The 15,760-nt window shown below is 46.1% G+C and overlaps 1 protein-coding gene across 1 annotated transcript in view; it reads right to left on the bottom strand.

Moving 5' to 3' along the window:
• Nucleotides 1-15,760, bottom strand: part of RSKR (ribosomal protein S6 kinase related) — a 296,387-nt gene that overhangs the window by 164,011 nt on the left and 116,616 nt on the right. Inside the window, exons 3-5 of the mRNA XM_069615335.1 lie at nucleotides 13,745-13,828; nucleotides 13,597-13,665; nucleotides 11,429-11,498 (exon numbers count right to left, since the gene is read on the bottom strand). Coding sequence (XP_069471436.1) covers nucleotides 11,429-11,498; nucleotides 13,597-13,665; nucleotides 13,745-13,828 — 223 coding nt within the window. The remainder of the gene's footprint in view (nucleotides 1-11,428; nucleotides 11,499-13,596; nucleotides 13,666-13,744; nucleotides 13,829-15,760) is intronic.

Below are 15,760 nucleotides of genomic sequence, written 5' to 3'. Positions count from 1 at the left end.
TATATAATTCAGTCCGCTGTTCCTTAATTCTGCTCTTTAGTTTCTAGTTTGCAGTTCCAGTCTCCTGTACCTTTGCACTTAGATTCCTGTCTTCTTGCTTTTCCTCTTTCTTCTAGTTCTCTGTCCTCAACCTTGCTCACTTTAACTTCCTATTCTTTCTCTGGATATTTCTGTTATTGTTCTTGTCCTCACTTGCGCTTGTGTAATTCTTTTGTTCAGAGTTGGGGTGCTGGGTTTCCCAGCAGGTAATCTCTGCCCCTTGTCTTTGTTGCTTTTCAATATTGTACCTTGTCCCATATTGTTAGGTGTGCTGGTTCCTGTGTCAGGAGGTAGTCACAGTGTATAGGCTTCCGTCTTGTGAGTACTGTTTCCTTGTTCGTGCCTTAGAGTCCAGACACACACTCCTGCTGCTCCTTTCCATGAGTATTCAGAGTGGGGCCCTGTAATAGTAACCCACCTCTGAAGGCTAAAGTGTCCTGTGACCCTGTGGGAAACTCTTCCCCCATTTTGTGTACACCCCAATTATTGGGAACCTAATGTGTTTATCTTATACACCTTGCCCTTTTCTGTTCACTGCCTTTTTTACCCGTCTGTATTTATTGCCTATCCCTTCTTGTCTGCAGGATTCTTTACACGCTTGTCTCTTGTGCACTTTTCTCCCCACGACTTTGCAGTGACGGCTCTGCCCTCAAATCCCTGACACCTTCTCATGTCATATGGTATGGTCCTGCGAGGGTTCCATCTGGTACATGGGACCCCTCAGCCTCAGTTTAACATACTTAGTTCCCTGTCTTGGCAACATAGATTGACCTTGCTTAGTAAAAAATTAACAACCGCCAGAGTTCCTGCTGTGAAACAGCAACCTGCGCCATGTGTGTGTCATATGCGTTTTTCCTCTTCATTATTCTTATGCCCTATTGTGTATAGCTGAATGAATGTGAGGATCCCTGCTGGTATATCAGATCACATGTGGTGGAATAACCAGAGTTGTTCTCTCTGGATATTACCCTTAGATTTTGGTAATTCTTAGGGCTGGTTTTGTGCTTCCTTTTCTGGTGCCATAGGGTTCCAACAACCAACCATATCTAGAGTTCTGGTATTAGACTTTGGAGCACGGTGTGAGGATTACCACTATGCCCATGCTCTTTCAGTTAATCAGGCTCTAGGTTTCAGAGGGGGGATAGACTATGAGGGCGAGGCTCTGGGATTCCAACCCTTGCCTGTTTACGGTAACACAGGGCTCTGCCCTAAAAGCCCAGGTAGATAGGCTTCCATTGGTTGCAGAGTCTTCCCTATGCCCTGGAATGGGGTCAGGACCCTGACTTTGTCATAGAAAACACTGTGGTTATGGAAACTGGGAGTAGGCTGTATTCTGCAAAACTGGAAATATACAGAATTTGCAGACAATGGAGTGTACTTGTCATGTCAGATTAGAAACAGTAGGGCTGTCAAGCTGGAAGATAACTGGGATTATCAAATTGGTATTATAATGGGCTGGTGCAAGCTGCAAGCACTGCAATGACATCATTGTCTTGTTTAAACAAATAAACTGGTTGTTTGAATGATTTGCTTTTTATGTGTCTCAATCAATGTAGTTAAAAAATATAAGTGCTTTATTCTTTCTCTGTATTAGATTTCTTCTTTTCCATACACCGCCGCTAGTCACTATTTACTAGATTTATAGTCATTAAAACCAGCTTCTTCTCAATCTTTTCTCTTTCTTTAAATTCACAGTATCTTAGAAAGACCCCTCATCAGCCGCAGACTTTTTTCCCATACGGTTTAATTTTCTTGCAGTCCTATACACAATTTCCTTGTCTCAGAGTTGCCATCATAAGAGTTCAGATTTTCTTTTCTCCTCACACTGTTCACTTGAGGTGATCTACTTTATCTCTAGACATAGTGTCTCTGCCTGCTCTTAATAGGTTCTATCCATTTGTCAGAGCACCTAAACCACTGACCTTTCTGCATGGAGCTATTCCCTTTGGCGGGTCAAGAACCGTGGCATAATATTTTATTGCTTTCTTTTTTTGAATTTACAAATGGTCTCAGTAACCCTTTTTGGGTTCTTTCATTTAAGATTGTTGAAAAGGATATACAAGTATTTTTCCAAGAATGCACAGATTATTATGATTAATGAACAAGCGTCTTTAAGACTCAATATTTGCGGCGCTGTTTATCTCAGCCCACCTGAGTACACTCTCTATACATTTCGAGTCTAGAATGTACTGCTGTATGTTGCTCACTGTGGGGCCCCGTGAACATGTCTCATCTGATTTGTATCAAATCTATTGGCTTCTGGTAATTTCTAGAATAAAGTTCAAGGCGACTCTTTGTCTTGCACAAAAAGCCATTCATGGCTTCAAACCAACTTTTGTAGCTGACAAGTTCCCCAGAGCTATTAGTGCTCCTGGAATTTGCCGTCTACAGATGAATTGTTAAAAATCCCAATTACTGCTTGACTCGCACTGATGGTTGCAGGTTTCTTGACACATTTCTAGAGTACAGAGCTCTGTTTCCTGACTCTGAGGGTCTCACAACCGTGTAAAGTTTTATAAGTACCTAAAATGTGGGCTCTATCCTTCATAATTCTGCTTTCTGTTCGTTATCATCTCTGGATCAGTCTCTGATCACTAAAGCGCCAAAACGCCTCATGGAAAGCGTTTGAACACCACAAATATGCAATAAATGGAAATATATATAGACATACACCCTGTGGATCGAACAGAGCCCAGCACAATTTCTGGGGACTCCTCTTCGATAAATGACTTCCTCTCACCTAGTGCTTTTTCAGTCTTGAGTATAATTATAATTATAATTGTTCTTTTTTAACGGGCATTATACCGGAAGCTAGTTTCTAAGCGCAAGACCAGGATTTGAACTTGTGTTGCTATGCGTTGTCTCATGATACACAAGGGGGTTGTCCTGATCACTGTATTTTCGTGGTCCACTTGCTAATTACTGTAAACCCAAAGTTTATTCTGTCATACGGCATACATTTAGATTTCTTTAGTATGTGGTAGTACTCAACCCATCAGTAGGTAATACAGACAAAATTTGAAACTAGATACAGCTTTCATTTATTTAGCTGTTCCTGCATTTTATAATCATGCATTAAAAGGTTTTTTATGAACACACATTTTTCATATACATAAAAAGTTCAGTTGACCAAGTGCGGTTTGTTTTTATACAATTGCAAAGCCTTTGGTGGCAACTGAATATAGAAACACAATTCCAAAGCCTTTAGTGGCAACTGAATGAGGAAACACAATTACATTTATACAAATTTGTGCTTTTAGTGTAAAACCACCACCTAAAGTGACAAGTGATAGCTAGAGATGTATAATACAACCAGTTCAAAGAAACAAAGTCATATTTGGTTGTTTTTTAGCCAGGCTAGAGGGTGACCTAAAACACGGTCGACGTCTGGGTATTGGTCAGATGGTTGAAAGGGCCAGATAGAGCACACTAAGGTGCTGGTCCGCAGACGTTTCGGCAAGGTGCCTTCATCAAGGGCCTGGGATAGGTCTCCCTTGGGGGTAGTATCAAAATGGATCCTATGAGGAGCGGTGCCGTCAGTTACAAGAGAGGAGGCGGTGATCCATAGTTGTTCACAAATTCTTATGTGCAGCGTCAGGCTGCTTGTTTCATTACATTGATGCCCCGGTGGCTAGGCAGGAAAGAGCTGAGGGAATTCCAATAGAAAGGGAATTTATGCTGTCCCAGAACGTGGACGTGGTCCTGAAGCTGGACGTCGGTCCGATTCCTACGCAGAGCCGTGGTGCTTCCAAGACAAATCTGTTGCCCCTGAGCTATAATGGGGCTATCCACTTCCAAGTTTGAAAGCACCTCTCAAAATTCAAAAGGTTATTTCAGGGTCCAGCAGCTCCCTCTTGTTTAAGGGCTTCTTCAGGATTCAGAGTCTCTCAAGCTCATGGATTATTTTCAGGATTCAGCGCCTCTCAATCCATCTCTATGGTTTTGAGCCTTTCATTCAAGCACAACTTTAGGGTTCCACACCTTGAAATCAACTGCTGTCTCAGATCAGGATTCAGCGCCTCTTAAGCTCAAGCGCTACTTCAGGATTCAGCACCTCTCAAGATCAAGTGCAGCTTCAGGTATTCAGCAACTCTTATCAAATGTATCTTCAGGATTTATCGCATCTAAAACAATTGTTGATTCAATGTTCAGCACCATTCAAACACAGCCGCTCCTTGTGCACTCTGTGCCTCTCGGGCTTAACCACTATACGAAGAATCAGTTCTCATCAGTCAAACACTACTTCAGGTCACAGCATCTCTATCAAGCAGGGATCAACAACTTTCAATCAAGTGCTACTTCATGGATCACCGCCTCTCTTGCTCAAAGACCCAACAGCATTCAGAGTGCCTCATAGGTGCAGTTTTGGTATTTCAGAACTGCCTCTAAGGATCCAGTGCTACTTCAAAATTAAATCTTCTTCAATCCCCATCCATTCAACAACTCTTTTCCATGGAAAGGTATGTGATGCCCCTTTATAGTGACTCATCCACAACCTTGTGATACCTTGCTTGAGCATAGCTTTGGATCCCAACCCACTCCTCCAGTTAAAAGTCATTTTTAACTCACTTATTTTCTACTGCTCCTCTCTCCTCTTTGGACTCCCTGCCTCTCACCTAACTCCCCTAAAATCCATCTACCACTCCTCTATCCGTACTCTATGTCTCCTCGGCCCTTGAGACTCTATTTCTTCCTCTCTCTCTCAACTTGACTGGCTTCCCTTCCTCTCACAACTGAAATTTCAATTCCTCTGTCTTGTCTACAAATCTCTCCAAGACCTGGCGCCCCCTACCTTTCCACCCTCCTCTCATTTTACTCCCCCTCCCTCCGCTCAGCAAACCTCTACCTCCTCACTGTACCCCCAGCCCCATGTGCCTCCTCACTCTTCCGCTCCTTCCAACTCTTGGCCCCCCTACAGTGGAACTCCCTCCCGCTCTCCATCTGCTCCACCCCTACCAACTCATCCTTCCGCCACTCCCTGAAAGCCCATCTTCTTCACTCCCCCCCTGACTTCCCTTCCCTACCCCTCCCCACCTACCCTTACCTCCCTCCTCTCCCCCCATCCTCTCCCCTTCCCCTCTGACCTTAAATTGGTAACAAATACAACTTAGGGGCAATGAGGACACCAGATCACTCCCCCTTCCCTTCCCTTCCCCTCCCCCCTCACTCCCTCTCCCCTACCTCAAATCCTACACCGTAACTCCCTTCACCTACCCCCTCCTCTAACCTCCCCCCACCCTTGTAAATAGTTCTACTTATTGTTCTAATGACCTGTTCTTGTTTGTAAATATGCTTCTCTCACTTTTGTACCTGTTGTTATATTGAAAAGCGCTTTGGCTTAAAGCGCTATATAAATTCAATAAACATAACAAACAAACAAACATTTTTAGTTTTGGCTATTAGATGGCGCTGAAAACTCTACCTTTAAAGCAGAAACTATTGTCATTAACATAAGAGCTTCAAATATGGGCTTTGAATGAGGGTCTGTAATGCTTTTCCAATGGAGATATATTTGAGGAGGGATACACAGTTGTAATCTCTCCCATTCCCTGCCCCTAGCCAGTGTAATCCCTATAGCTAATCCCACCCATTCCTGCCCATCTCAGAACTCTGAATTTTTTGGGCTCTTCCATGGAGGCAGCCATCTTGGATGACTGTCTCCAAGGAAGTTCTCTGGAAGCAAGGCAAAACTAGCGGCCATCTTTGAATGGGAAAGATACAAGAGAAGAGAAAGGAAACAATCCACAACAACATGGGTCAGTGCTGCTTCCTGTCAGTAAATATCCCCTTAGTCCATCAGTCCCTGGTTTATACAAGCATTTTATAATCTGTAAATGAACTGCGTTCGGTGCAGGATCTGTATAACATGAGAACGCTAAAAATGTTTTTTCTTGCTGCCTTGTTTCTTGAAAAATTAAATGCAAAATATACCTGTGATACTTGATCTTTTTGTGGCGTGTGATGTGTGCAATTGAAATTATTAAGAAATCTGTTTGATGAATAGCCGCTGTCAGCGTTGCTATCATGTGAAGCATTTGTACATTGTGCACAATTCGATAAATATCATCCTGTTACTTCACTTTTGTATTAAAACTGCATAATTCACTTGCCCCAACAGTTTCATTCACATTTAGCTGAATGCCGTGTAATAAATGTGCAGTGCACAAAGTAACATGGCGGCCTATCAGTGAGGACCAAGCAGAGGTCAAGCGTCCGCTGCTGCTGCCGGTCTTCTTTAATAGGTTAACGAAAGCACCACAACAATTGGTGGGACTCGCCCCCCTCTGCCCACGACCTTCTGCCCCTCTGAGGCCTTATGGTTACCCCAGATAGTCCATTTTACTTTTATATGAGTTGCATCCTGCTGTGCAGGACTGCCATTACCTCTAGCCCCATTATGCGTTTACAATCACTGTGTACCGAGCAGGAATATAAATGCTGCAGAGCCTAAATGAACAATTTACACCCGCCCCCCATCTCTCAATACCCACCACAATGTCCTTGTGCACACAAAAGTAAACTAAACAAAAAGGTGCCCGTGCTCCAACTCACCACAGCATTGCATTCAATAAGCTAAGTAACGTGTGTTGATACAAGCCTCCTAGGTGCTCACGGACTGTGATATTGTGGAATTCCCTGCTGCCTCTGCTGGAACCCAACTGGCAATGTTAGTCCTTCTTGGGACATTGTGGCCCTGCCCACTGCAGCTGTCCTTCCTAAAGGACATCTTGCCGTGTAGCCCTCCATCCTCACTGGCGCATCCTCTGACCCTGTTTGAACCAGTCACAATTGTGCTGCTGCTCCTGTCCTTCAGCTCTTAGTTGGTTTGGATGAAGGTGTATTCCAATGTCATAGAAACCGTTTTTATCGCCCAGTCCTCTCTGTGGAATCTGCTTGCAGACACTGCTACAGGAAAAGGCTCCATAACCAAAACTAAATCTCAATATTAGAAGAGTAGAATGCGCCCATGACCCCTGGGCTTCCACCACAACTTTCAACAGCATGGCCATGAGCATGGGAGTCTTCAGATTCCAGACCATTTTGGGCCGGTTCTCATGGGTCTTGGAGTTTCATGTGCAGTCCTTCGCCATGATCCCCTTGATCATGACATCCCCTGCAACAGGGCTTGGCTCCATCGCTCAATCTTCCTAAAGGCCTCTGGTAATTGAATCTAGGTACAGCTATTCTTTTGCGGGGTTCTCCAAAGTCGCCAGCCCAAAGGTTGCCTCCTCTGCAGCTGCCCTCGAAAACTGGGAACACTTACCAGTATTTTCACTGTTATCCGGAGATGCCTATTGACTTTGTTCTGTTTATTTCTATGGAGAAACATTCCCTAACTTCGAACACCATCTAAAAGTATTACCTACCTGTATACATTGTTAAACATTTGGTTAGAAAGTAGTTTGGGATTTTTAAAGAAACTTAACTGTTTTCTACATACTTGCTTTATAGTTTTGAAGTACTGTCACAAAGTCCCTTGCCTGTGCCTGTAGGTGGTGGATGGGATTGTAGCAGGGGCAGGCTACCATCACCTGCACTGTGATACTGGGCCTGGAGAACATGCATGGGATATCCCCAGACCCCTCCACCTCTTGCCAGGGTTATACCAGTTGGTTGTAACCAAAGATATATACAACTATTACCTTATGAAACAAAGCACAGATCAGTCATGAGCCAGATGTGCAGACAAATACATATCAAACATGGTCCCTTGGGAAGGTTGAAAAGGTCCAAAGTAACGTTTTTGGTCAGTTCTTGAAAGGGCTGCACCCCAGGACTAAATGTATGGAGTAGGTGCTCAGTGCCCCAAATGAAGCATGAAGAGTTACAAGAAAAATGTCTTTGACAATCGTGTTGTTTTAGCCCTTTGCAAAGTATCAGTCTCAAAGTATGATTCTCTTTGGCAGAGTGTCTGATACCAGTCAAGACATATCCCATATAAAAGCTTCCACCCTAATACAGAGTAACCAGCTAGGGGCTGAGCTCCCACAGATAAAGTAGGTCCCATGTTGAGTAGCATAACTATAGTTAGCAAAAGATAATCTTTTCTCAAAAGAGAAAGTGACATTGTTAAGGATAACACTTCTTCTGCTGGATAGAGAATATCTGTAAATACTGTTGACCACAAACAGAGCACCACGATTAGCGTAGCAGCAGAGGACAAACATATTGCAGCAGGCCTCTTCCGGAGCTAGTCCAGAGGAATACAATTCAAAGTGCCTCAGAAAACCATCTGTGAATAATGGCGAGAACAGGGTTTAGGTCCTTTCGATCTGGTAACCAGTCCCAAATCACTGCAGATATCTCCCCGGTTAAAAGAAACTGGTTCCACAGGGAAACCTGAGTCTAGGTCATGTGAAAGATGGGCACAGACCCAACAATCGAAGACATTCTGAATGAAGGGGTAATTACCACGTAGCATGTAGAAAAGTATTCTTACTTTCTATCAAAAGCAGAGCATTAGGGCCCTGTGATTCATGACAAGTAGAGTTAACTGGTTCAACAACAGGAAAAAATGTCAGCATCAGAAATCATATAAGATTCATTTTGACACAAGCGAGCAACAAATCACTTCAGCTGTAAACTTCTCAATACTGGATGTCAGAAACAGTTCAAAACTCTATTCAACCTTCACATGTTCTCAAGAGGTTGGTATGCGGCATATAGATTTAGGATAAAAAGGAACATCAATGCAATCAAGAAACAGAAGTTGTCATTAAGATCCGTCAACAAATGAGCAGGATAGTCAGCAGCGTTGTGCATAGACAGATTCCTATACATGTGTATGAGGTCCAACATACCAATTACAAACAGGAATTACCTAGTGGCACAATTGTAGAGAGGGAGCCAAAAAGGATTGAACCAATGATTTCCTGGCAGCTTCGCCAGTCGTTTCCTTCAACTTGAGCTTGCTCAAAGGACAGCAAAGTATTTTAACTGCAACCTGCAAAGAATAATTTGTATGTTTCTTTTCAGCAAATCGCTTGATCACTGCTCTTCCTCTGCATGGATGGAAATTGTATCTCCCTTAAATAGTAAAATAAGGACCCTGGAAAGCAGATTCAGATTGTGGCTGCTCTTATTCTGCTTTTGAGTCAGAACTCACTGACAAGACTACACTATCAATTGCAGCCACCTGCATTCAATCAATAGTATTATTCTGAACAAGAGCTGGAGATATGGGAGTGCTCCATACAAATCTAGATTGGGGTGCAGATGATCCTACAGGTGTACCCCGTTCTCACTATTGTTCAAAGCAGAGTACCCCGGAACCATCACAGTCGGCTCTGCTGCTTCGGGTAGGAGAGTTGGAGGCATGGGCACACATTGGATGCCCCTCACATTTTTCTGCAGTTTGCCTGGTGCCGACATCTTCTGGTGCACTCATAGGTAAATCCAGTCCCCGGGATTAAGGCAATGGTTGGATCCTCAAATAAGTTCTAGCAGTGCTTCTTTGAATTGCAAATAAGAGAGATCTGACAGCCTTCACAAGGGACTTACAATAGTTCATACTTGTGTCATTTTCCAAATGCAAATTCAAACATTGTGCTGACCCATTAAGGGCTATGCAGGAGCGGGACGGCTTATCCATAAGGTGCCAACCCACCTGTTCCCTCGCCCATCATGAAGGACTCATGCCAGCCCAGGAGTGCTCTCTTAGCAGCTTGTTGCAGCTTAGGGAGTGCTCCTGGGCTGTCTTGAACTGTCAAATGGAAATGTGGTTACAGTAAAGGTCATCCATTTCTAATACACCCTCACAATGTTTTCTTGCTTCATCCAGCGCCCTGTCCTCCAATTCCACCATTCGGTTGCTGGATTAACTATCAGGATGGAGGGGGGTGATTTGCCTGCTCCCGCGACCTGCCCTGTAGCGTTCAAGGAACCTTAAAGATATGCAGAGCAGAACACGGATCTCCAATGCCTGCGTGCCATAGTTAGACCATAGATCTGTGAACCTGTTTGGTATTTGAAATGCCCAGTTCCTCGGGCGCTGGCTGGCAGTTGAATAATTTAGAACGTGTGGGCAGCTAATCCTTTCCCAATGATGCAAAGGACAAACTCGTCTGCAGTGAGCCTGAGATTTAGCTGTGGTATATGTTTTTTTTGTTTTTTTACAAATACAACATAAAAAGAGTCTGGCGTCTGTTTTGTGCATACCTCTGTATTTTTCAAGACCAAAAGCTTCCTATATAACAGAAGGCTGTGACTTGCAGACCTCCGGGGCTTGACTGCTTTTTACTGTTTTCCCTCCTGCCGTCTAATGCACTGTAAAAGCTATGCCAATATCAAGAAAAGTGCTAATAGCAAGTCCAGGGCAGCAGATCTGCAACATATGTCTGTAAGAAGCAGATTTGCAGAATTGGCGTGCGATATGTGCAAAAGTACACAGCACTGCAACATGAGCCGTCTGTCATAACTAGACCAGAGCACGGTTCTCCACGTGATATTAAAGACACATCGGCCAGCTGCAAAGTATCCATCCCAGTAACGGTCCGACATTCCTTCGTCACCAGGTTTTTTTCGTAGAGTTTGTTGCCGCCGATTTTTGGCCGAAAAAATCATCCAAATATATGGGTGGGTAAACAGATATAAGGGGGCAGGGGTGGGGGTGAATAGGCAGTAAAAAAAAAGTAGGTTTGGGGGGAACCCCCCCCCCTCCCCCACAAATAAAACTTTTTCGGCCAAAAACAAGCAGCAAAAAACTCAGCGAAAAAAACTCTGGCGATGGAATGACAAAGAACCCGCAGTAATATAATATGTGATATAGATAAGGAGACAGGTTTGCCAATAGCCGGATGGCAAGTAGCAGTGGAAATATCCAGAGGAAAAGGGGAGGAGTACATAACAGGAAGGCAAGAATTCACATCTTCGAGTTCTATGCAATTTGGCGGCGGATACCCGTTATGCGTAGACTGCCACATAAGCAGGTCCTCGCTGCCAAATTGTAATCATTTCCATGGCGGGGTGCAAAAGGGAGGCCTCAAGGTGGCGTACAAGCGTGTACGGCGCCTTTTTGCCCCCCTTCTTTTTCCCCACGTTCTGTAAATTGAGTAAATGCCTCCTTCCATGTACGCACGGCAGGCAGTGTATACAATGGATCCCTATGGCGTCCGCTGGCTTTTTGCACTCCGAGCATTTGCAGCAGCATGGGAATCCATGCCGGCGCAAGAGCTGGAGTATTTGTACGGCGGAGAGGAAGAGCGGCGGCAGAAACGAAAATCACACCCCCCCCCCCCCATTCAAATTGGCGAAAATGAGCCACGACAGGAATCAACAGCGTAAAAGCCCTACACAAGGCTTATGCGAGGCCAGGAATATGGGCAGCTTATCACAGAAATAAGCACACATGCACAAGGCCCCAAGGTTACAGATGCTAGAGGAAACTCACTTATGAAGAGATGCCGCAGCCCCTGCCAGCTGTCCCCAATGCCGTGAATAAACGCGTGACTGACTTGACGCTGAGGAGAAATGGAACACTGATTTGCACTGATGTTTTTGCAGGTGAACAAGAAAAACAGTACTTCACAAACACATTCTCGATGCATCCAAAATATTGGTACAAAAAAGCAGCAACAATGCATGTTTCTCACTCACACACCGAACAGCACAAGCAGCAGCAGGAGTGCAAGCTTCCTGCACACGCAATAGGTCCACTGTGAGAAGTAGCAGCACAAGCTTCTTTCAGGCACAGAGCAGGTACTGCGCTGACCGGATATCAGCTGTAAGCAGTGGTGCAAATGGAAAAAATGTGGTGGGGGATCCCACAAGTGCCGGGGTGGGTGAGAAGTTGGGCGGGGGGGGTGGGGGGGAAGAGCGGGCATGGTCTAGCGGGGGCGGGGTTGGTAGTGGCCATCCGATCAGACAAAAACTTTAAAAAAGAAAGAAAAAAAAGCGCCCACCACGGCAACATTGCCTTTTACCACCGACCAGGGCTTTAAGTGGGCCGCGGCCTGCCAGGGCTCAGCCCCGACAGGCTCCGAAATTTCGTTTTGAGGCGGGCCCACTAATCTCCCCTGCCAGCCCCGGCCACTACACGAAAGGATTTTTTTCTGAAGCCTGAAGCTCTCCCTCATGTGCGAAAGCTTCAGGCTCCAGAAAAAAATGCCTTTCAGCCATGATGGTGGCGCTGCACCTGCGAAGCATCCCTTTAAGCAGGAGTTACCAGTGGACCGGCGCCACCATTATGGAGAAAACGTGAGGCTGCTGGAAGCTGAGGCCGTTTTCCTGAAGACTGAAACTCGTGGGAGTTTCAGTCTTCAGGAAACTGGCCTCAGCTTCCAGCGGCCTCACCCTTTCAGCCTTAATGGTGACGCTGCCCCTACCCAGCTGGCAAGGGGCAGCGCCACCATTAAGGCTGAATAGGCGAGGCCCTGTCCCCTGCCAGGCAAGCCTATAGAAAATAAATGCAGAGATCAACACTCTATCCCCTATAGGGAGAGGGTGTTGATCACTAGAAAAGGTTGCCTGGCAGGGGTGCCAGTGGCCCATTGAGCCGGGGTTCCTCGGGGAGCGTGGCCTAACGGGCCAGCAGGACCCCTGCAGTTAGGCCACGTCCCCTTGATGAGCCCTGGCTCATTTTGTAGTGCCAAAATCCGCCCCAATGACCAGCACTGGCTGTAAGAATGGCCTTCACAACAGGCATCACACGCGGCAGCAGTGCAATCTTACCTGACACACAAACGCATAGGAGCCCATGTTCCAATGAGCCGTAACGTAAATGGAATGCGTTAAAGCCTTGCGGAAGGCTTTAACGGCTTCCATTAACGCCAAGGATCATTTTCAATAATTTGTATGGCGGAGAGGAGGGGCGGAACGCTAATTAAATAACAGGCAGACTTATACACGGTTTGTTATAATTCATTACAATGAGAGAGTGTAAGGTGACCCCAATTTTGCTCTAAAATTAACTTGCAATTCAACAAGGAACCCAAAGAACGAGAGGTGAACCAATGTCAGCAAGTGGGAACATAGTTCTATTATCCAGGATAGTGTTGACTTCTGGGCCCAATCTACAAAGACAAAGGGCCTCATTACGACTCAGGCGGTAAGGGTTTTACGGCGGCGTAAACAGCGTCGACCCTTACCGCCTGAGTACGAGGTCCCTTAGCGCCATGGCGGAGGGACCATGGGGTTAATTACGCCACCGTAATTTACGGTGGCGTAATTAACGCCTTCCCCACTCCCATTATGCCCTATGGGGCAAAATGGGAATGGGGAAGGGAAAATGGGGATTTACCGCCCCGCCAAGGTCGGAATGGGGCGGTAAATCCGCCAACCACCATGGCGTAAACGTAGTTTACGCCATGGTGGTAAAGTCACGGCCCAGGCGGTAACTTACCGCCTGGGTCGTAATGAGGCCCAAAGACCGTCCATACAGCTAAATAAATCCTAACCCAGGTGTATGCAATTTATATTGCCCGACAACTGGGGTTAGAGCCACTTCATTAAGACTAAGGATGCCTTTCAATATGAAATGCGCCTGTGTGTGCTTCCTTTGGTGCTGGGCAGGAGAGTGGACCAAATACTGGCAATAGGCACTGGTCATGGTATCTCTACCTGTATGCTCACTTCCTCCTTACACTGCTTCAGGGTGTCTCTTCTTAGCACTTCAGTTTTTGGTAAGACCTGCAAGAGATGGAGCTGGTTATCTGGCTGTGGCGGAGGGAAAAATGTCCCTTGATGGACGTCATAGTTTCATACCAACCTTCACGGCGCACACGGTGTCCTTTGTACAGTCGAGCACCTTCAGCACAGGCCCAAAAGATCCTTTTGCGACGAAGCCTAGTATCTAAAGAAGGAGAAAGAAAGGGTCTGGTTGTCACTGCAGATAGCCGATTGCATCTACTAGTGTAAGATGTCACAAAGATGTCCTGCAAAATCCAGGGTCGAGCAGCTGCCGTCCTACCCGATGGCCAGGGCAGCTCAACATTTTTCCCCCCCCTCTGCATACACCTCTCAAACTCTAAACAAACACAACCACAACTCTATAGCACAACAAACTGCACAAACTACACTACACCGCAACAACAAAACAAAGCACACATAGACCTGCACAACAGTACACGACGTCTGCCGAACGGAAAGCACCCCAAGCCCAGCCAACGGACCCACCGGGCTGAGGCTGCCAAGAGCACATCACTGCTCTCTTGCGCTTTTCCCCACTAACTCGCCCCCTTCCTTCCCTTTTTTCACAGCTGCCAGAGCGCCAGGGGACCACTCCGGTGGTGATAGTGCGCGGTACAAATGTCCTTTAACATTAGCAATTACCATTTGAAGTGATAAACACGACTGACGGACCACACATGGGCTCCCCAGAGCAAGCGCATACATAAAAGTAGGTCATCCGAGCAATAATCACTTTTTCTGAGAGCAGGGGGGCTAATGTGCATCAGATGACCTGCAGTCATGGGGGGATGCAGCTCGTCATTGTTCATAAGAATGCTTGAGATGAGGGGGCATGTGGAACGCCTCGAGTGAATTTGCAAGCGATTCCAGAAATGATCTGGCCAGCTACGTATTTTGGACTCCGCTGTGTTCTGACATAAGCGTAATAAGACCGAGCTGAAGCAGGCTACTTACTTTAGAAATGCTGGAGTAGTGGTGCAGGAGGCGTCACATTAGAAGGAATGTAGGCGCAGGCAAAGCCCTGCCCTTAAGGCAGAGACATTCTATGGGGCCATAGAGGTTGGAGGACAAAGGGCCCTCAAACCTTGGATCGACATTTTTCATGACGTATCAATCTAGTGGCCTCCTTTCAAGATTTTATCTCGTGTGACAAAGTTCCCTGTCTCACTCTGGAGACCTCCAAGGGGGTTTTCAAGGGGGCTGCATGCCTTCCCAAGCTAGTGGATAATGGGTCTGACGGCAGTATGGGAAGCATCCCCGGGCCACCATCACTTAGTAACAGAGCAGAGGCCAGTCACATGGCACTAAATAATGACAGGGTCCCTTTAGCTGTGACAGGCTGACAGCCCGTACACCTGGAAAGTCCTATAAAATCAGGGAAATCTGTGTTTGCCTGAAATTACAGAGATTTCGCTTCTATTGAAGCTGGCATCTCTGTAGATACTGACCCTTTAAGGGAATCAAGCAACAGTGCTCCCACAGAGCCCACATCGCAGGCGTGCTCTGCTCCCCTCACGCAGGTGCAAGAATGCCATTTACAGAGGGAAAAATAGGGGACTTAATTTGGAAGGGAAACTCAAAAGTCAACCATCCATTGTACAAGGCCTTCACTGCCATAAAGTTAAGAACAGATAGGCTCACAGAGTCCACCCAGGGGTCAGGTGCAGATCAGAGCAGGATAACCAGAGAGAGGAAACCCTGGGAGCAGAGACTAGCCAGCCCTAGGTGCCACATCAGAATTGGCAACCATCCTCATGAATGGGGCCAATCAGCCCATCCCAACAGCAGCTTCCTTTCGTAGAAAGGCTCGAAGGTAGGAACAAGCATCAACAAGCCAATCCCAAGTTTCACAGCAGTGCTGTAAGCCATCCCAGGGGGTGGAGCACAGCATCCAATCTCCATCCCAGCGGACACATCTGAGTCCCCATTCACCAGAAAAAGGCTTCGAGGAATGGCTAAAGTTCTTTAAAAATCCAAGCGCTCAGTCTCAGATTGGAAGTCGCTGGAGTAGGAGCTGGAGACCAGAGACAGACGACAGGAGCTGTTTTGGACAAGGCTGGACGAGAGAGCAGAAGGACCTTCTCAAGTGCAAGGA

The sequence above is a fragment of the Ambystoma mexicanum genome, chromosome 9, assembly GCF_040938575.1.
Source record: "Ambystoma mexicanum isolate Mex_15411 chromosome 9, UKY_AmexF1_1, whole genome shotgun sequence".
NCBI lineage: Eukaryota > Metazoa > Chordata > Amphibia > Caudata > Ambystomatidae > Ambystoma > Ambystoma mexicanum.
This window is presented reverse-complemented; position numbering and strand designations above follow the sequence as displayed.